Raw genomic sequence first — 22,275 nt, 5'->3', positions numbered from 1 at the left:
ATGGAATAAGCTTAAATAATTCTAATGACTTATATTTAATTATCTCCAAAATTAAGTTTCATAGTTTAGGAACTGATTGAAAAAGTCAAACTAGAGATTAACGGGAAATGAATCATTGGTTTAATTTTTTATCTTGGTCGACTCTCGGCTCGTTTTCACCTTCTCTTTGTCTTTCCTCTTCCGTCATCAATCAGGACCCAATCCCCCCCTCGCTGTTAGCTGAACACAGGGCCAGTCTGTGCCCCCATCCCCTCCCCTCTCCCCCTCACCTCATCACCCGTCCTCCCAGCAGCGCAGGTGCCGGAGCTCAGTCCACTCTGCGTGACAATGCCAGCAGGAGCTCTGCGCCTCTCCCTCTGCCTCCTCCTCGCCGCCCTCCACCTGAGCTGCGTCCCCGGCGGGGCTCTGGATGAGGAGCCCTTCGAGCTGAAGGATTTCCCCCGAGCTCCTGCGTTTTCTCCGCACAAGAAGGCGCCGCAGTTCATGCTGGATCTGTTCAACGCCGTGTCCGTGGCTGACGGGGCGCACAGAAGCCAGAAGGAGATTCTGGAGGGGAACACGGTGCGCAGTTTTCAGGACAAAGGTGAGCGGAAACACATTTATTGCAACTTTGTTTTTTATACAATAAAGTTGCAATAAAGGGGAAAAAAGATTATGCATTTGTTTATTAATACGGAATATTTTTGCGCTGAAAGGCACAGATGTCAGTGCGTAAATCTTCGGGGAAAGGAACAATTACGCACGGACATCCGTCTGTACTTGGTTTTCTTGAGCAAATGTAGCCAATCATGTTCCTTCCGTTTTCTGTGGTTCTGCAGGACACAGCGGGCAGAGGATCCACTTTTTTAACTTGTCCTCTCTGGGCAGAGAGGAGAAAATGATCAAAGCTGAATTCCGCTGGTTCCGAAAGAAACACAAGTTCTACCTCGGGAACTCCTACAGGCCTCATTTCTATAAGGTGACTCTTAAAAGTCACCTTTATTCTTTGACATGGTTAAATTTGCAGAATATACTTCAAACTTTTATTTAATATGCAACACATGTAATTTAAAAAGTCAACTTTTGATACTTCGTAGTGCAGTAAAATAGTAAATATTTCTGGTGATCATGATTTACAGCCACTCAGCAAATATTTGTTTTAGCTTACAAGTAATGAAAACATGACATTAGAATATTACATCAAGGCAATTAAAAAAAAACTTTAAAAAGTCATGTGGGCTTAAAGAAAATTATGTTTAATACCTGCTTAAAGTTTACTTTCAAAACAAATTTTTGATCTGACAAAACTCATTGGGACTAATAGTTTATTGAATATAGCTGTATATGGAAAGTTAAGTGAAAGGAAAAAGTGAGACAAGAAAAAGAATAATCAGCAAACACATTTGAATTTATTCAGAATTCCTAATTGCAGTTATCAATCGAATTGATTTTTTTACCACACCTCTACTGTCATAGCAACCAGAAGTTCCTCAACACCTGAGCAAATACAGTAATTTATGCCAAAGTAGCCCTGAAAAACGCGTTGATATAAACGTTTCGTCAGCCAACGTTGCTGCGTTTTCTCGTTCAGGTGGACGTATACGAGGTTCCAGACAGCAAACTGAAAGCCCAGAGAGGAAACCTCATCACATCCAGGCTGGTGCCTCTCTACACACAGGGATGGGAGGTTTTCAATGTCACTCAGATGGTAAGAGAAAATGTTCACAGTAGAGATTCACCAGTCAGATATTATCGATGACAAAAATTCTAGATCAGGCATCAGGGACGTTGTGTCCGATCCAACAGACCTGGACCAATCTTGTTTTGGTGAATCTCAGGTGTCTAAATGGATCCAGAGGAGTCAGGAGAACAACGGCATCCTGGTGGTGACGACGTTCCCCTCCAGTGACTTGATGAACTCTGAATCCAAGCAGCTTCAGTTGACAGACACGAGTGCCTACCTGGTCATTTTCTCAGACGACGGGAGGACGGAAGCGAACCGGTCATACCTGGGTAAGTCGATATGGGGCAACAGCCTGAGACCTTTCACCTCTGTTGCCATGTTAACGGTCTCCATCCTCCTACAACGGCAGCCTCCGAGTCTCTGGACCACCTCAGCAGGAGGAGACGCGCGTCCTCAGACTTCCCTCCCCGTGGTCGCCCCCAGTCCTGCCAGCGCGTCCCCCTCTTTGTGGACTTCGACGAGATCGGCTGGTCGGGTTGGATCATCTCTCCGCGCGGCTACAACGCCTACCACTGCAAGGGCTCCTGCCCGTTCCCACTGGGCGTGGGCCTGAGGGCCACCAACCACGCCACAGTGCGCTCCATCATGCACGCGCTCAAGCTGCCCGGGGAGGACTTGGGCGCCCCCTGCTGCGTGCCCGACAGACTGCAGTCCATCAGCTTGCTGTACTTTGACGATGAGGAGAATGTGGTTCTGAAGCAGTATGACGACATGGTGGCACTGAGCTGTGGCTGCCACTGACCCGGTTTGACTCAGGCATGATTAGAATTGATGATTAGAGCTGGTTAGAACATGTTTCCTTGTATATGTTTAAATATTGATTTATTTTAAGAAATAAAAGATTCCTTAACTATTAACCCAAACTTTCTCTGGTGTTGTGGAAAACGGTTAGTGGACAAACCCCTTTAGGGTCCATGACACTATTGTATTCAGAATGGTTTTATAAACCAGCGTTTTTCAAAGTTGGAGTCGCCAGGGGCCCCCAGAGGGGCCTCAGAAAGCTACAGAGATGATGAAGAAAAAAAAAAAAGAAGAAATAAAAACAAATCCAGTACATTTGTGTATATTCCACAAGCTAAATAAGCAAGCGCAAAATGGAAAAGTAAAGAAAAAGAGCAAAGGAAGCGTCCACCAGCTTTGCTTTACTGCTGCAATAAAACACTAAGAACTCAGACGCTCCAGGTAAGAAGCAGCACAAACAGCATGATGCTGAATTCACTAATCAATAACCATTATTGAAGTGAGAAAAAAAAAACTTTTAAAAGTTGATATTTGGTATATTATCTTAGCATTGTCGGTTCATTTGCAAAGAGAATGGGGGATTAAATAATAATATAAATTATTTAATGTACATAAAATAATAGTTCTGTTATCTTAAATTGGAATTACAGTTTGACAGTTTGGGAAGCATTTAATTGTTACATCTGTAGGAGTATGAAGAACATTTCAGCAACAGCTTCACGTTTATCATGTTATGCATTTAAACATTGTTTATAGATCTAATTCCCTGTCAGCATAACTTTAAAGAAGTGGCTGTTTTCCTTTTGTATTGTTTTAGAACTAAAAATGAATAATCATCAATCAAAGCTGACTTATGGTGCACCGTTTTAGTCGTTACAGATCGCATTTGATGTTGCATGGAAAGACATTGATTACTATGTAGTTTTAATTCCCAACGTGTCTGGTTTTGTATTTAGGAGAGTTGGAGTCTTTGCACATTGTGGACAGTAGGTGGCATTGTAGAGTCATACCTTGAACACCTGTACATTACAACACACAAAGCAGAAGCCTGAAGGACAAGCCCATATTTGTCCCCATGTCAAAAATATGGCACTTGTTCAGTGAAAATTTTCTAAATTTCTAAAATTTAACTGATGCTATTGCAAAAAAAGTAATAAAAACGTAAGAAGAAGAAGCAAAATTGTGGATTTTCTCAGAATTGAAACTTGAAAACCAAAAACATTTGCCATTACTTTCAGTTAATTTCTTATGATAAAAAAAAGATAAAGAATAGTATTTGTAGTGAAATAAAGAGTCCAGCTGAACTCTGTTGAAAACAGTTGTTTATTTCATTGGAATGGATCACAGACACAAGACAGCTCTGCTCGACTAGCTGAGAAAAATGCAAATGCAAAAAAAACTTGCACCAATTCTTCTGCACATCTGAAAAACAATCCGTGAATGCAAAGTTCAAACTTTTCCAATAACAACTGGAATTTGTGGCGTTCGAAACACATTCAGCAGATGGCTAATTAAACACACGCAAAATGTCTTACAAAGTGTTATTGTGTGGATGTTAACAGTCAAAATCAGCAGCATGAACATTTTGTATTGCTATTTTAAGTGTTGAATGGATTCAAGTAAGTTTAATGGTAAAGGGTTTTAACTTATCAGGCGAAAATAGAAAGGCAACAGAATTACCACATAAGAAAACAAAACCCACTACACCTGAAAATAAGTGACAATTTATTACTACTTCTGTAGTGTAGTACAAACTTTCAGCATTTACAAAATATAAACATCTCGCCTTAAAGCATGTCTTCTCTGTTTAAACGGCAATATATTTACATCAATGTGTCGGTTTTTCCTTATCAGATGCTGCTCATTTCAACATGAATTTATATTTTTACATTCGCAAACAGAAACGAGCGATCCAAAAATTGTTATTTCTTCTAAATATGTACTTGACTCAGACTCACTCCTCTATACAAGTGCTGCAGAGGCTGAGGTGCAGTCAGAAAGCCAGGACACATTCTGTCCTGCATTAGCAAAAATTCAGGTCAACCAAAGTCAAAGTACAAAGACACGAGCATAAAAAGTTCATACCATTAGCATTTATTCCTCCATGAATGCTCCAAGAACATTCATGGGTGAATAACTGGCATTGTAACACTGCATTGGTGGTGTGCTTTGGATTTGAAGGCTCATTTTTGTGGTGTTTTTAGGCAAATTACAACTGAAATATTTTTTAAAAATTGGGGAGAAAACATCTGGAAACTGTAGGAAACCTAAAGTAAAAGAAGTTAAGATCAGTTGAAAAAGGTTAAACCATGACAGAACATCACAAGAATAACTCCTAGAATGCAACAAACACCACGATGAAGTGAAACAACGGGCACATCAGCAGGGACAGTCCAGCTCTTCTGTCCCCAAGAACTCCCCTAACATCAGTTCCTGTTGACCATAGGCTGACTCTAGGTATGGATGTCCCTCTTTAATATGCATTTTCCTTCCCCTTTCCTGGTGCCTCTGCTCTAACCCATTTGGTTCCACAAGAGTTGCTTGGACATTGGCTTTCGGAGCCATGGGGGACAGAGGAACTGGCACGAAGCTGTGGTAAACGACCAGTGGTGAAGTCAGGACCTCTACATGGGGCGCTTGAGGAACACCACCATCTGGTGGCTGGACTGGCAGCTGTACATAGCTTCCTGTACCAGGATCAAAGAAGGTTTTCGTCTTGACTTGTACTGGCAGGTCAACAAAGAAGTACTGCCCTGAGTTTGGATCCTGAAGGAGCTTTCGTTGGGTCATAGGGATGGACTGCGTGAGAATGGCGTGTTCCATGCTAGACTGACGAGAAAACTGGCTGGTTTGGCTTGACTGGCGGGACAGAGGCGGAATCTCAGTGCTGTATGCATCAATACTTTGACTTCTCCTCAGGGGGACACCTCTGCTCTGCTTGTCGGCAGCTCTGCCTCTCTGTTGAAGCTCATGCATGATGGATTTCTCAATGCGCTGAGTCCTGGGTTCAAGCTTTTCGCTGGCTGGGATATCAGCACTAAGCCTACGCTCTACTTTACCTCCCAGGTACCTATCAATGCTCTGTGATCGATTGAAAGGCCTGTCTGACACGGGCCTGTCACCGATGTGAGCTTTGTACACCGGCACATTACTGATGACGCTGTCACTGCTGTAATCTCTGTGTTCTGGCTTCTCTCGAGGATGTCTGATGGTGCTCCGACCTTGTCTTTCCGATGCTAGATTGGGTCGTTCATCAGTTCTTTGGCTGTTGCCTTCCACTGAATCCCGACTCTGCCTCCGAGTCCTGTTGTTTGTTTCTACTTTGTTTTGATTGTGGTTCTCATTGTGGGATTCACGCTGGGGATTGCTGTCATTTCTGTGGTTATTTGAATTATGATGACTGCCATCTTTGTGCTTTTTCTCACTACTCCTGCCAGTTTTAGCATTGCCACTGCTTTTGTGCTCCGATTTATCACTCCTAACCTTTTCAGCTTTGTGTTTGCCGCTGCTTTGAGATGACTTTTGTGATGATTTCTGGGACTCTTCCTTCTTCATCCTTCTGTTTGTTAGTTTAATAGCTTTTTGAACCGCTTTTTCAGATTTTGGCAAGACTGCTGGAGGTTTGGGCAGCCCAGTCTGACTGTCATTACCACTGGAAATGAATCCTGATTGCTCACCAATATTCTTTGTCATTTCACTCTCTTCAAGAACTTTAGCATTTGTCACTGCATCATCAGTTGGGTCAGCAGTACTAGTTGGTAAACTCTCAATATCTTCAGATGATGGGGTCACCCTGGAAAACCTTTCTTCTTCCTGTGGGACAAGTAGAGAATTCCCAACTTGGGATGTCCTGGGGCTTTCGTTTCGGATATCTGAGGACACCGTCAAGAACTGTGGTGATTTGCTTGCTGAAATCTCTATAGGTTTAAAGTCTTCAGGTGGAGTTATGATGATATTGTTGGTAGAAATGTCATTTACCAGTGAGAGCTCAGGGTTTTCCCTTGACTGGTTTAACTCTTTGTCTATTTTGTCTGATACACTGTTAATACCTCTTGGAGACCAGGGTAGTACAGGTTTCTTTGTCTTGCTATTAAAACTGTTGTCTTTGACTTTGAACAAGGCCGGGATTCCCAAAGTTGGAGAAAAAGTACTGGAAGATGATGTAGTTGAATTGCTTTCTTCATTGCCAAGTCTTTCATCTGTGATAACAATGTTTGTATCCATGCTATCCATATGCTGTAGCTCTGGTTGGTTTTGTGTGGACTTTAACCGTTTATTCATGCCTTCCAGCTCGCTTTCGTGATCGCTTAAGCAACAGTAACCCACCCCACCTCCATTTGAATTGCTTCGTTGTCCCAGTTCAATCACCTCCTCCACCTCAGCTGGTGAGTTCTCCAAAGAGTGGAAGACATTTGACTCAGTCTCTGTGGTTCTGTGCAGAGTACTTTCCACAGAGAAGTAGGAGGATTTGGAGGACAAGCTCGCTTGATCAGGTGGGCTCTGTGCAACAATGACACCTTTTATCAGCAGCAACGGCGATACAATGTTTCTGGGGATTTCACCAAGTTCTTCTGCATCTATTGTTACATCCTCACTAATTATTTTGAAATGTTCATCTGGCTTGAAGTTCTTGATCAGATCGTCATCTTGTTTTATTAAATGGTCTGGTTTCAAGGGGGCTTTTCGTTTCACCTTGCAGGATTCCTGAGCGTTAGCATGACTTCCAGCTGTGACTTCTCTTTTTGGACTAGTGTTAATCACTGAATTGTTAACTAACCCATATGTAAATGCCACTGCTGCAGTGTTTTTTACCTCATCCTCCATCTCTTTTAAAGAGGTTTCTCTCTGACTAGGTAGAGCTTCCTCAGTATCTGCACTTACATATATTTTAGGGCCTGTCTTGATGTCACATGATTGCTCTTCACTCCTTTCAAAATTTTCATTTTTATCATAGCCACCCAGCAGATCTTTGTCACTTGTTGTCCTCCCATCTCCTCTACTTACTCCTTTTTTGCTCCTTGGTGGAACAGGAGGAACATTTAAATCTTTGTCTTTCCTTTCATTTATCAAGTATACCTTGCCGTCTTTATACACCTGCCCTGCCGTTTCTGGTAAACTGACATTGCAATTATGAGCATGATTATCAACTAACCTTTCCCCAACATCTTTATCTTTAACTTTTAGGCGTAAATGTTGCTCATTTCCTGCTTTGTTCACATCCGGTAGAGCTTCCCTACTTCCGAGGGTCTCAGCAGGTCTAGGTTGGCTTGTTACTCTTAAGTCCCCTAATCTCTGTTTTCTGTTTTTCTCCTGAAGTGGAGAAGTGCTGTTATTCTTTTCTTCTCTTGGTCTAGTCATATAGTCTTTACAAGCTTTACCGTCCTGTAACCATGTTTCACAACCTTCATCTAGAATGTTGTTTTCAGATGCTACAACTGCCTCCTGCTCTGTAAATTTATTCCTTCTCTCCCGCTCTGAGATAATCTCCTCAAGTGCCATTTTAGCTTTGTCATAATTATTATTTACAAGTGCTTTGTTCACAACAACGTTACTGTCTACCTTTGTGAAGACCTCCTGCTTGCTCTGCTCCTTCTCTGCAAATATTTTTCTCTTAGCCGACGTGTTTCCTCTCATCGATAGCATACCTCTCTTAATGTTACGAAGCTCCCTGGAGATCAAGTTGTTTTTAACCTTTGCCTCCTCCTCAATGTTAAAAACCTCCTGTTTGTTCTTCACATTCTCAAGCATGCGATCACCAAGTCGTGCTCTTTCCAGCTCCTTCAAAGCCTGCAAATCGTTAAAAATATGCTCGCTATCTCTTATGTCTCCTACTGACTTTACTTCGACATCCGCCTCCATTTTCGCATTCACGTTCAAGTTGCTCTCCTTTGCTTGCTCATCATCTGTCAATGTGCATCTCTGATGTTTGATAAAATTGTTCTGTCTGGATGAGAAGACATGCTTAGGTTTGCCTTGTTTATGGACAGGTTCATGTTCTTTATTTGGTAAATCTGGTTTTGCATCTACCAAATCACTATTAGAGGCTTTGTCAGCATAACGTCTTCGCTGCTTGTCAGGAGACAAGCAGAGCTGCAGATCTGATTTAGTAAAAGTTCTTTTTGGTACTGGTGGAGGCTCTTTGCTTATATTGCTACTTTTGCTAACCAGTGTTGTATCAGATGGTTCATTTAGCAATAACCCATAGTTGTTTTCTGTTACCAAACTATCCCTCCTGCTTTCAAAGGGCTCTTTAGAAACTCTCTGATCCCTTTCCTTCTGCCTCATTACATCTGCGTCTGGTATCTGCTTGCTGTTGCTGTCTGAATGACTTGCTGATCGAGCTTTATTTTTGGCTGCATTAATTGCTTCCTTTGCGGCTCTGATTACATTTGTTGTACTAATGGTTTGACCACCTGTGTCGTCTTCCTGTGAAGCCAGCTGAACTGCAAAGTCCTTTGTATCTTTCACTGGCCATTCAGTTTTCTCTGGGACATTTGGCTGTGTTTTCTCCCCTGATGATAGCCCCCCTCTCTCCAGTATGTGGGGTGAAATTGTGGGTGAATAATCTTTGATGACATTTAAAGTACTTGGTGAAAGCCCTGTGTTTGTTGGCAGTGCATTTGGAGAAAGCTCTCTGTTTTTTGCATTAATCATTAAATCAGCGTTAATCGAAGCGTTGTTGCTTGGGGGTACTTGCAGATATTTCAGATCACTGTCAACAGGATTGGCTTTCTTGTACAAATTCAGGGATGGATAGTTTTGCTTTTTTGCCATTGGACTCTTGTTCTTCTTTGAGGACAGAAATGATGAAATGGAGTTCTCCTCTCCAAGATTGCTATTGTCAGCATCACATTTAGTCTGCAGTAAATTTGCCAACAAATAGTCATCTGATAAAGGCTTGTCATTGCAATGCCCTGTAAATTCAACATTTGATGGGGATACAATATGTTCCAAAACAGGGCCGCTAACTGTCTGCCCATCTTTGGCCGGTGTACTTAAGCCAGAGCCACTGCCCTCAGAAGGAGGATGATTCGCATTATCTGAGGGAGGAGATTGGACGCCACCTTCAGAAAGCTCCAGAGTTTTGAATTTATGTGGGCTGTATCGACTCTTCACCCTCTTCCTGTTGTCCTTCAAGTTGAAGAGGATGCTCGATGCGAGCGATTTGTAGGTTTCTCGCTTGACCGGAGGTTCAGGAGTCACTTTGGCCTCGGAGTGAGGTCTGCTCAGAAGGTCGAGGACAGAGGGTGAGAGAACTGCCTGGAGGATTTCTGAAGTTTCTGTTGGCTGTCTGGAAGGAATGACGGGAGTCATCAGCTGGGAGATGCTAAATGGTGTAGAGGCTGAAGAGCTTGCTTCCTGAACTGCCTTCACTTCCACAGATTCAATGTCCTTTTTGACCACCAAAATGTTTTCATCCATCGGTTTTGAATTACTTTCTTGAGGTGGTTTTCGAAGTTGATTTGCTGGGATCACACTTTTTGCCCTGGGGCCATTGCGTCTCCATGGGGCAGCAGTCTTATCCCCTCCATCTGAGGAGCACCTCTTCTCAGCCAGAGGGGCCGCAGGCTTTGGCATGACTTTTGGTGGAGGAGGGGCTGGGCTGGGTTCAGGAACTTTGGCGGTGGATAGCTCAACTCTTACTTTCTGGCATGACTGTACCTCCTCCGTATGCAACATCTCTGATGTATGTGCCTCAGTCAGCTCCTTATAAAAGGGCAAGTCGTACCACTTAGGAACATTGTCAGCACAGAGAATATCGGTGACTGTGCCGTCTTGGCCAAAGGGGTACCGGTTCAAATCTGTCCATGTTTGGAAAGGACTAAACTCGCTGTGGAGGAAAAAATTTTTTATGTTCAGTTTTCTAAGCTTTGCTGTGGATTTAGCATTTTTAATCTTTGTCAGATTCCCAGATGGAAGATTGACATCCTTGCATTTTTTATTAGAAGAGCCACAACCAGACTTATTGTTCTCATAATGTCTATTGGTGATACTAGTGTGATAGTCAGAGGAGAATTCTGAAAGCTCTCTTTCTATGCTGCGAAGTGCCGATTTATCCCACGATTCACCATTAGAGTCCGTCATTCCTCCATTCCTTTCCTCTGTGATGCTTAGCACCTTGAGGAAGGATGACATGTGGGATATGTCATCCTGCTGTTGCTGTTTGCAGGGCTGAGCATCGTCTTTATCCTGTTTGTGTTGTCCTGCTTTTTTAGATTCCTTATGTGGGTTCTTTTTAAAGGGCTCCCCTGCTAAAGGCTTGAGGCAGCTGTACGGCGAGTATCCATACAAAAATTCGTCGTTGTACACTGCATCGTCCCCGACGCAGAGACTACGGAAGGCCCTGTCGGTCAGGGTGCTGACCTCTCGATCCGTCTCGTCCATAAACAAGTCCGTGAAGCCGTTGGGGAAGCGATGGTGTAGCATGCTTCCCATCCGGTGGTTTATGTGTCGCTTTTCCACGCAACTCATGGTGTCAGCAAGTTTCTTGCTATTTTTTCATCACCAGTCTTGTGTCCTGTGTTGCTGCTGCAGCTCAGTGGGTCTTTCCCCTCAACTCACACCAACATCAGTGAACTCTTGGGATCTGTCCTTCACCTACAAAGATGTCACAATAAGCAATGTCAGTAAGGCAATGCATATTACAGGGTAAGCAGTTAGAACCTCGAAAAACTCATGTAATGAACCAATCGAGCATTACATTATGACTAGTATTAACTAATCTCTGGCTATGCTCCATCAAACTGCAATGCATTGTGCACCAAAACTTTTTTTTACAAATATATCCACATTAATGCACCATTGTTTGCTTCCCACATGCATCCAGGAGCCTGTAGTCGATCACTGGTCATAATGCTATGCCTGATCTTAATATTTTGAATGAATCTAAAGGGATTTAAGCTGCCGTTGCACTAATAACCTTTATGTACACAGCATGTGGTGGCCTGGACCAAGCTGGAGCTATGCAGGCAGCAGACAAACACTTCAGAGCATGCACTTGACTATTTTAAGCAATGTGTGCTTCAAGCTGTTAGCACCAACTGCACTGCTGTTTCACTCAAAGAAATATAGTTTTGCTCCATTTACAGGTAAAATTAAAATAAATAAATAAATGAACTTGGCCCATATCATTTCTAAAAAAAAAACAACTGCTTCCCATATGTACGATTCTATTTTATCAGGAAGGTTTAAGTCTGAGAAGCTAACATCTGGATTATTGCAAACAAATGCAAAACTATTAAAATGTCCAGCAGTTAAGCTGTAGCATGTGGCACAGGAAATGAGACACAATCAATTACAAATCTCGGTCTACCTCAGCAACAGCTGCTCTACTGTATCTCACTCTAGCTACCCTGAGTTCTCAGAATAGTTCAGTAACCCATTTATACCTCCTGACCTGAGAGTCTGCCACTCACATAAAACCTGAGGCTTCAACCACTCATGCAAACATCTCTTAAAAAAAAATGACTTTGACCAAATGAATAGTGAATCTTGCTGTTTGAAATATAATGAAACAGAAGAAAACAAAAGCATTATGTCTAGAAATGTTCACATTCACTTTGATGGATGGCCTGATGAAAGGTGGGTGATGAAGACAAATTACTGTTGAATATATACTTTCCTTTGTAAATAACTAAGGACATGCTCAGATTTATTCAAAGTGAATTTCTGTCGAGTTGTTCCCTAACCTAAAGTATGAAGACGTGTTTTTAGGGGGCAGTGAGTTTGTAGAAAAGTAGATAAATCATTGAGTCATCGGGAAACTAACTTTTTTTTTTTTTTTCAAAAATGTAGCCTTCGGAAAATCTTAACCGAAAATTCCTATAGCTCTGCCATTCAACTCTTATTTGTCGTACTTTTTGCAGCTGAACAAATGATGGAAGGCTGCTAATAAAGACAGACTAGTTGATTTTATCAACTGAAATGGAAAAACTTTAGAGGTTTATACCCTTAATGGACATTGCTATATTAACAATATTGCACCAATATTGTTTGGAAGCTATCAACACTAAATCACAGTTGGATACATCCAGCAATCCAAACTAACAGAACTGTAGTTGCATGGAACCTATTCGGTTGAAAAAAAAAAACACCAAAAAAAAAAAAAAAAAAACCTGGAATAACCTTAACAGTCTCCTGTGAAGGTTTACATTTCATACCCATTATAACTGTCCTGCAAGCGATGGATTTAAACATTTTCAGTTAAGTCGTTTGAAATAACTAACTGACTAGTGTTTAGCCTTCAAACACTCTGCAGTTGTTTAGCTGAGAAAAAAAGCAGCAAACTTAGCAAAAGCCTTTTGTTAATTTGTAGTTACAGTAGACCCCTGCCAATTTGCATATTAGTATTCATGGATTCACCTATTTGCTGATTTTTCAGCAAATAGGTGAAAAATCACCTATAATAAATAGGTGTAATAGTAATTTACTAATTTATTCATGAGAAATGCACCTAATATTTTGTCTAAGAACATATCTAAAAGTTTTGAGAGGAAATGCAGCTTGGGAAGCTAAAATACCGCGGCGTAATGCTATTTGACATACCACTGGCTGACGTTTTGGGAGTTATTTATTTACCTTAGGACTACTACTCTGGAGTGAAAATAAAGAAGACTGTAAATGTTAGCTTCTGCAATACTGCTAAGACAGATTCTATGTGTAACATTGCATTGTATTCAATAATATAGCATTGGGCCCAATAGAGATAAGCATTTTCAATTTGAGCTGCATCAATTGCTAAAATTAGCTTCCATAACTACCAGTAAACTTTCCATTGCTCTGAAGTTGTTTACCTGAGAAAACTGACACAGACTTAATGGTTTCTTTTTAAATATTAGTGATTTATTGTTTGATAATATACAGTGTACCCCATGGAGATAAAAGTATAATGTTAGTTGTTTTTATTGCTGAAATGAGATCAAACAGTGTCAATTAAGCTAGCAGTTAGCTCGTCATGGCTCTGAAGTGTTTTGCCCTGAATAGCAAACAATTTAACAGTCTCTTGTTAGATTGTAGTAACTTGATTTAAATAAAATGGAAGTGCATCCCATAAACATTTTTAACTTAGTTTTAATCACTAAAATTTGTTTTAATCGCTCAAACATATTGTCCATTTAGCCAGCAGTTAGCTTTCCACCACTCTGGGGATTTCTACACATTTCTACAAACTCGGTTAAGAGAACTATTACAGTACTAATGTCTTTTTTCATAATATCCAGACAGTTCAATTTGCCAGGTAAAAGTCTCAAGACCTTATTGACTTTACTGTATCTAGGGCCAGACTTTCTGAATACTTTGGCTTTCTAGGACCTCTTGGTTGCCAGCAATCTTCCACCTCTCATAACTAGATATCAGTTAGCAGCCACGGTACTTTCCCAGCATCTGCTTGTGTATTTATACTCACAAATTGAGATAGCCAAACTAACTGTACTGTACAAAGACTCAAACTATAAAGCGTAGATATTGTTTTTCATTGTAGATATTACATTATGGGTGAAATGAATAAGACAACATGTCCGTTTAGTGGTTTAAAAGTAAGAAAACACATGAGTGATTAGCCAAAACACTATGAAACGTTCAGTGTCGGCCATTTATCACATTTTAAATCATTTAATTTTAGTCCTTCCTTACCTTGGTGATGGGTGTGTCATGCTCGCAGCAAGAGGTCTACCCACACTAATGTACGGTTAAGAACAAATCCCCAGAGTTAAGTCCAGCAATCCAGAGCAGCACCTGTAGCCAATTTTCCAGTTAGTAATTCCTCATCACTAACTTTTTTTTTTTTTTTCTCAAGTTACGTGTTTAAGATCTAGGACAAAGAAAACTCACCTCAGTGAGTCAAGCCCCTGGATCCATGTTCAAATGTGCTGGTGTGGCCGGCCTGCTCAGCGCGAGCTCACAAGGTACCAAAATAGACGCACAAGTCAGCGTGGCCAAACTGAGCAGCAACACAGGACCCAGCTTGATGCCTCTCATTGGAATAACCAGTAGGTGTCGAGTGGCAGGGTAAGACGGGCCAGCCGCCATGAAATGGACACTGTCATTGGTTATTTTTGTAACTGAGCATTCAGATCTGATTGGTTCTTGTATTGATCTTCTCGTTACTGTCTGGTACCTTTGAAAACAAGACTTGTCATAGAAGAAGAGGGAATGACTAGTTTGGACAATATATAGTGGCTGGTGGGTGAACTTAGCTGGTTACACTGGCTTATATTTAGCTGCCAACTTCTATTGCCTGAGTCACTCAAAGAAACGAGTGTTTGATATTGCATATTGCCTCACAAAAGTCCAGATTAGGCTTGCTGGGTGCAAACGTCTGCTGACTGGCATGACCAAGGCAGGGCTGGACTCATTCTTGTTGCTCAAGCTCTGTTTACAAGGCCGTGATGTGGAAACGTGTGACCGGGTTGTCTAGTTTTAGGACTGATGCAGCTGTTGTTGCTGTGTGATTATGCTGAAACTTAGGAGGGGTGTTGTGTTGACTTATTGTGCCTCGTGGAAGGATAATATATGTGATTTATGTAACGGATCATCTCTGCGCATTCCGAAAGCAGAGATGTTTTTATTTCTCCAAGCTCTACTGTGTGGCTCCATGCAAGTGTTGAAGCTATTAGCAGCTCTGTTTATTAAAGCCAATTAAGTTATTTTTCCCACTTTTCCCACATTATTAATGTGCAAACACTACGAATGTTGCTTCAACCTCAGTAAAATGATACGCAAAATGGTCTTCAGGTTTTTCCCATAAGCCATTAAATAAACTAACATTTCTATGCATCTGTCCTTGTAATGACGACTGCACATTTTCTTATCACATGTACAGCAGTTTCACAAACTTATGCTTCCTGTAAAAACTTCCATGAAAAACCACTGTGTAGCCATAAAAACTATCAAAACATCGAATAGTAAATAATGCAGTTTTACGGTAAGTGGTGGAGGAGGTTTGGACTGAAGCACAATCATGTATTAGAGTGACCCAGGCAAAGTCCAGACTGAAATCCAACTGATAGTCTGACTTTAAACACTTCATCCAAGCTTGGGCAAAAAAAAATTCCGTCTCCAGATGTAAAAATAAGAAAAAAAGGTGAATACAAATCCATGAGATGGTCATTTGCACAAAATCTAGAAAACCAGGCTAGATTCTTTTCTCTTCACAATTATATGCTAATGTTTATTGCTATGTCAGATAAAATCCCAATAAAACACATCGAAGGTCGCGGTTCCAACAAGACAAAGTGTGAAAAGAATTAAAAGGTGTAAATACTTTTGCAGGGCGCTGTGTGTGTTTTTGATTTGCCATCAACTGGACAGCGGACTTCCCCTTTTTGTCATGGACTAAATAGACGACGATGTTCTGTGAAGTTAAAGTGTGAAGAAGTAGGTCAGTGTAGAAGTGAAACCGTGTGAACCTTGTGAATGAGGACCTTAGTGATGTAGTACAGATGCTATCTTCTTTGTTGAAGTAACTCGCGTTGCTGGTGTTCAGCATTTGTAAAGGAAGTTAGTTTGTACTGCTGTGTCTGGAGTTTGCAATAATTGAAACTAACCAAAGCTGATGAGGCAGCTAGCAAAGATCAAGGTTCGTTTATCAGATTAAAATACGCTTTCGAAAATGAGATTTAAAGCTGCAGAATGCAACTTTTATAGATGTGTAAAAAAACATGAATAGAATTTTTTTTTTTACATCTCTATTAAAACTGTCTCCATATTGTCACAGTTTACTATGAGGCAGATAATCTGTGAAAAAGTTGTTCTCTAACCTTGGGCTGCATCTGGAAAAATGCACCGCTCCAGAGCAAAAACAGCCAATCAGAGCCATGAGGAGGGTTTTAGCGCTGCCAATCAACCACATGTATGCACTGCTAAATGCTCTGATAGTGGAGAAACAACTTGCTGTTGCAGGAAGTTGTGGGGGAGGGAGGATGAGCAGCGCCACATGAGATTGTGACTGACAGCTCTAAGACCCGCCTCCAGGCTCTGATTGGTTGTTTCTCATTACCAAAAGGAGCACTGGCTGAAGGTAAAGCAGCTGAAATTTTTTCACATATCTATCTTATAACATTCTGTTACACAGTTTCAACAAATATGTAAAAAAAAAGAAAAAAAAAAGGCTATTTTTCACAAGTTACCTACTGCAGTTTTTCTTATTGGTATGATGTAATGTAATCTTAATTTTCAGCAGCTCAGAAAAACTTGAAAGATGAAAGGGTATTCTTTCCACTGATCTTATGGTTGAATAACCTAAATAACATTAAAAACAATAAATATATTTGTTGTTGAGCTCATATGTTGATTTATTAAATAATTTAGCAGCAAAGGGGGTTTGTTGATTTTTTTTTATCATGGTTTTCTATTAAAATGCATGTAATTGCGATTAATTATAAACCCTGCATCTTTATTTACTAAAAATATGAAATTGAGCCCTAGTTTTGCTAGTTTAATGTTTCAACCCAATTTTGATATTAGACAAAGATAAAGAGTAAATACAATTCGCAGTTTACAAATGATGATTTAATTTATTAACAGAAAAAAATTCCAAATGAAACTAAATTGGCTCTACATGGGAAAAAGTAAACACTAAATGATGATTTAGCTGATTAAGATTATTTGGAAAGTTGTGTTTGATTTCCATACCAATAGTTTACTGCAGTACCTGTGCAGTCATGACATTGTTTTTGTAGTGGTTGATTTTTCTTTTTTTCTTTTTGGACGATCTGAAACATTTGAGTGAAAAAATGTCAAAAACAGAAGACGCTTGAAATGAGTAAATACTTTTTCGAAGCACTGTGGTTAAAACCCACATCTGTCCACATGCTGCATAAGTGAAGATATAGAGAAAATATTGTACGCTGAGCGCAGAGTTTAGGACATAATCATTTAATCAGCAAAGCTTTGAAACCACAAAACACAGGAAGCTGCAAGTCTTTTGTAAGAAAGTGTCAGAGCTGTTTGAGAAGTCACTAAGCGCAGCAGAAACACCCGGAGATGAGGACAGATCAGTTCCCTAGGTGCATGCCAGCCGTAATCAAAGCTTTCCTGATTACTGGTGAGTATAACGGACGCTTCGTTTTCCTCTGGTGAAAAAGCTGCAACACTTTTAGAACACAAAACAAAACAAAACTACAAATTGGCGAGTCACCCTGACAAGTCAAGAATCTTGTCAAGAGTCTAGAAGTAACTTGGAGACGCGGCTAAATTAGAACCTTGAATTGCAAATTATGTCTTTTTGCAACAGATTGGATTTGAATTATTTTAGAAACTTGTAACGACCAGCTAAGATACACACTAAAAACCCTCCAACAGAAAAGGAGGAACTCTTCTTTGACACTGACGTAAACTCTATTAAGGTCTGTACTCCGAGATAGAAAGGCTAGCAGAAAGAAAATATCACCAAAATAAAATGTGTTAGGTGGTCTCTGGTTAGCATTAGCATATTGTTGGTTGCCAGAAGGACTGAGCACTTTAATAATGATTTTATTTGATATATTCCACACAATACTAGGATAAACGTGGTAATATTCATAAGGTAAAATGTAGGTTGGTGTGTCAGTCACACACTAAGGTTCATTGTATTTTTGTGGTAAATCATCAATACCAGAAGTCTTTTTACTTCCATGTTACAATTCTAGAATTTTTTATTCATAGGTATTTTTTACAAAGTACCTCAAGTGTTTCTGTGTGTTTAAAAACAGACATGTCAAAAAGCATTTATACCCTCCTCAATAGTTACTGACCTTCAACTGGTTTTTAACAGACTTACCATTGGTGATAAACTCCAAGACTTTGCTGTTGGAAGGCCTCTTTGTCAACACACTAGTACTTAACTCCCATCAGGTTTTCAAACAGACTCAAGTCATGGCTCCGCCTGGGCCGCTGCAAAAGTGGCCTAGCCAAGAAGAAAAATATTGGTTAGATTTAAAGATTATTGTAAACTATTACTATGATGGCTAAGCAGTGATAAGCCGCTTTTCATCTTTATCACACTTAAAAATAACTTAACTTGCTTCGTCACGAGTTAGCAACTGGTGCTATGGAGGGTAAAGTTCCTGACATGGTTCTAAAAGAACAGCTAAGCTGATGTACGTTTGTTAGCTATGAATATTAGGAAAACAGCAGCCATCTAAGCTCACATTATTTAAATGTATTAAACAAAAACTATTTAGTTTTGATGGACAAAAATAATTTTGTAGTTTGGTTAACGTGTTGTAATGAATTACAACTTAGACGAGGTTTAGATCTGTTTTTAACCAAAGTCAGTTAGCGGCTTCAGCTTCAAACATGTGATGCAGCCAGATCAAAAGATTATCTCAACCAAGTGTGAAAAACAACACTTAAGATAACGAGAGATTTTGATGGATAAATTATCTGTAAAATACAGAACAATGTGGGTTGTTTGAGTATTTTGGTTTGTTTGCAGGTGTCCATTTTTGGTTATTTCCTGGTTTTTGCCTTAGTTCCTGCATATTTAGTTATTCCTTCTCTTCCTTTATTGTATTTTTCTTGGTTACTGTTCATTTCCTGCCCAGCTGATTTAAAGTTTTACATTCCCCTCAGCCTGCCTGCCTGGTCTCACCTCACAGCTGCACCCCGTTTCTAATTTGCCACCAGTTGTTTGTCAAGTGATCAAGCTCCTCACTTTCGGTCACACTGTGCTAGACTCCTCTGTTCATTTCCACCGTTCTCTCTTTATTTCCTGGTTTATCTTGTCCTGCCTGATCTTTTGCCTGATCCCAGTGAGTCTAGTTACAAGTTCATAATTATTATTAAAAGAACTTTACTTCACCAATAGATGCCTGTTCCGCCTTCATTTGGGTCCGACCACAAAATGACGACAGTTTTGAATGTTGGGTAATGAACACCACATTATGTTAACTGTGCTTGCCACCACTATTTTGTGTTCAGCTTTTCTTTCATTTTGTACATCATACTTTCCATCTCAATGAAAAATATTTACCCCATTAAAGATTTCCTTTTTTTGGGGGGAGGGATTTGACACTTAAATGTTTCAGATCATCACACTAATTGTAAAATAAGACAGAAATAACTTGAGTAAATCCAAAAAGCAGTTCTCAATTGATTACATTTACTAAGAAAACTATCTAAACCAATATTTTAGTGAATGCAATAAAAGATGAGTGAAAACTAGGACAGGGATTTTAACGCTTTAATTTTGATTAATTTATCTCATACATTTTAACATGTCAAAAAAAAAAAATCACACAGGAAATAGCTTTTACTTTTAATTTTTACATAAGGGTTCCAGCCGGAACCTTTGTATTAACCCGTTTCTGGAACACACATAAATCCAATGCACAAACGCACCCTGCACACAGCTTGATAATTTTTTTTTATTGAATCCCATGGCTCGTGAAAATAAGTAACATTTTTAGAAAGTAAACTGTGAACAATAGTTCACAGCATGTATTAGAACAGCCCAAAGCGATAGAGTACCAGTTATATGCTGTTTACTTGACATCTGAAAGACACAACTAGCTCAGCAGACACTGTAACTAGTATTAAATAGTTTTTCTATTCTATTGTTGTTAAATCAGATCTTGGTGCGTCTTGTAACACAGTGAATTAGCGATGTAGTGTAAGGGGTCAGTACAAAAGCATTGGGAGTAAATGTGTTTGACTGCTTGGCGTCCCTGTTCGACACGACCCATTATGTAAGAGGTCACACCCTGGCCACTGGAAACTATCCGACACTCTGAAGGCACTCAGCATGTCGAGCTGATGTGACTGAACTGATTTTTATTTTTTTTATAAATAGGAACAAGTTGCTTCCGCTCACTTTCATGTGGTTTAGATTTGATGTGTCTTCCATACGGTAACGACTCATACAGCAAAAATTAAGAGTAAGAAGCATGGCGAGGTTCGGGCTGTGACAGATCTCCTTACTGAGCATTTCTGCACTGTTTTAGCAGCGCAGTTCCCACAGCACCACTCCACCTAATTTGGCTCCAGAGCCAACAGCTGGGGGACCGAGTGCTTGGCTGATGGGTGCCATAAATTTTAGTTTTCCTCCTCTGCCCTCGGTGTCCTCAGCTAGATTAACTAGCAATGACAGATGACCAGAACTCACTCAAGATTTATAAAATAAAAACACATACAAAAAACAACCTAAGCAGAATTTTATTCAGCAAAGTCAGCAATTTTTGGTTGTTTGGGGCATTATGCAAAGTTTGTGTTGTAGTTCTTCTTTTTGTTACTCGATTATAATTTGACATTCAGTAAGACTGAGGCAGCAAAGTTGTAGAAGTGAGTAATACTGCCAAATATTGGGAGGTAGCAGTCACTTAAACCCAATGTGTTTGACAATTTCTTAAGGAAAATTTGCAATAAGCTTACAATTATGCATTAGCACAAAAAATGTGGGAATCTGTTGATTTTGCATAAATTCCAATGACCATGAAATCATAAAAAACCGAAAGGACTGACTATTGAATCTAGAAACATTTCATGCAGTAGGCTCTTTGTGTTACCAGTGGTGCCCTGAATAGGGGTACATGGGGTGCCATGGCCCCACTTAAGAAATATTGGCCACCCCATTGAATTTCAAAAATAATGAAATATCATTTCAAATTGGTTTAAACAGATCCATAATAAGCATATCTATGTCTTTCTTAGTTATGTGGAAGTTGTTGATTAAGGTCTGAATTTCGTTCTTAGGTGTAGTCTACACATGTGTCTGTAGGTACTGTATTTGAGGTAGAAGCCAGAAGTCAGAGGTTTACCTCTCTAACCACAGACTACATGGCAGCATGGAAGCAGCGCCCCGGTTCTGTCTCAGCAGAACAAAGAGAAGACAGACAATAGATGTTGTGATTGTTAAAAAAAACAGGAAATAGTGATGCTCTAAAGGAAAGACAGGCTGATCAGTGTTCAGAATACGCCTGACTAAAATAATAATAAAAAAAAAATCTACGGCTACAAATCTTTGACCCAGAAATGTTCTTTTCAAAGTGCTGCTTGTGCATCAGTGCACCTCCCAATCATCACCCAGTGCAGGCAGGTGTGCAAAACAAGTGTTACCGTAGAGGTTGGCCTTATCTGATCGCAGCAACAGAAACAGAAACAGCTGTGGGTTTACAGTCTTCCTGTTTATGCAGAACACCATCTGTGTGCTGAAAATAATGAAGTAAAATATCTGTTTTTCAGATTGTCTGCTGGTGAACGTAAAGGGAGATGGAGGAGATTCCGAAGAGAAGCTAGGTGGGTCAACAAAGAATGAGCTAACTCCTAGGCTAGCGCTGAACAACATGTAGTATTAAAATATATTTTATTTTAAAAATATTTTTAGTAGGAAAAATTGTTTCATACGAGGGAAAAAAAACTGATGGTAATGTAGATATTTAGTGTGGAAATTAGCAAAGTCACTTTACAATCTGTCCCAGAAGCACAGGTCTGAGACATTAGCGCATGTGCAAATAAGCTAACGGTACGATCTATACTGTTAGCTTATTGGTGCATGCACTAAAATAAATACTTCCCGTAAGGATTCTTTTATTTCTTTTTTCTTTTCTATTGCATTGTAATAGTGTAAACAGTATATGGTGTAAAGTTAATACAAATAAAAAGCAGTTCAATCACATTTCACCCAACTGCTATTTCCTAAAAAAAGTTACGCAAGTACGATAAAATGTGAGGAAAGAGGGAGAAATAAATGTGTTTCCCATAAACATATTGGATATAGTCTTTAACATATTTAGTTGATCTGCTATAATAAAAATAAAGGTCTTCTCTTGTCCATGATTGGTCCACCAGAGGGCGCATTGACAGTGTAAAAACATTGCAGTCCAGTGAGTCCAGTA

The 22,275-nt window shown here is 40.0% G+C and overlaps 2 protein-coding genes and 1 long non-coding RNA gene across 3 annotated transcripts in view; 1 reads left to right on the top strand and 2 right to left on the bottom strand.

Moving 5' to 3' along the window:
* The window catches only part of LOC107837158 (uncharacterized), a 294,598-nt gene that overhangs the window by 243,078 nt on the left and 29,245 nt on the right, over positions 1-22,275 (bottom strand). The window lies entirely within an intron of this gene.
* On the top strand, positions 273-2,941 carry LOC103144839 (bone morphogenetic protein 2-like). The gene is made up of 5 exons (XM_016675583.1): positions 273-583; positions 819-958; positions 1,571-1,687; positions 1,818-1,992; positions 2,073-2,941. Exons 1-5 carry the CDS (start codon positions 328-330, stop codon positions 2,462-2,464), a joined length of 1,080 nt encoding a protein of 359 aa, XP_016531069.1. The 5' UTR covers positions 273-327; the 3' UTR covers positions 2,465-2,941.
* Positions 3,770-14,431, bottom strand: LOC103143630 (uncharacterized). Its single transcript, XM_007560245.2, has 3 exons — positions 14,294-14,431; positions 14,096-14,197; positions 3,770-11,062 (listed from the first exon to the last, which is right to left on the bottom strand). Exon 3 carries the CDS (start codon positions 10,934-10,936, stop codon positions 4,844-4,846), a length of 6,093 nt encoding a protein of 2,030 aa, XP_007560307.1. The 5' UTR covers positions 10,937-11,062; positions 14,096-14,197; positions 14,294-14,431; the 3' UTR covers positions 3,770-4,843.

This window comes from Poecilia formosa, unplaced genomic scaffold (genome assembly GCF_000485575.1).
Source record: "Poecilia formosa unplaced genomic scaffold, Poecilia_formosa-5.1.2 Scaffold4, whole genome shotgun sequence".
Taxonomy (NCBI): Eukaryota; Metazoa; Chordata; class Actinopteri; order Cyprinodontiformes; family Poeciliidae; genus Poecilia; species Poecilia formosa.
This window is presented reverse-complemented; position numbering and strand designations above follow the sequence as displayed.

What these genes read in the sequence shown, in the direction of transcription:
- LOC103144839 (XM_016675583.1), top strand. Translation starts at nt 328, where the DNA reads ATGCCAGCAGGAGCTCTGCGCCTCTCCCTCTGCCTCCTCCTCGCCGCC. An exon ending in TTTTCAATGTCACTCAGATG is followed by an intron (nt 1,688 to 1,817) that starts GTAAGAGAAAAT and finishes GGTGAATCTCAG; the next exon opens with GTGTCTAAATGGATCCAGAG. An exon ending in AGCGAACCGGTCATACCTGG is followed by an intron (nt 1,993 to 2,072) that starts GTAAGTCGATAT and finishes CTACAACGGCAG; the next exon opens with CCTCCGAGTCTCTGGACCAC.
- LOC103143630 (XM_007560245.2), bottom strand. Translation starts at nt 10,936, where the DNA reads ATGAGTTGCGTGGAAAAGCGACACATAAACCACCGGATGGGAAGCATG.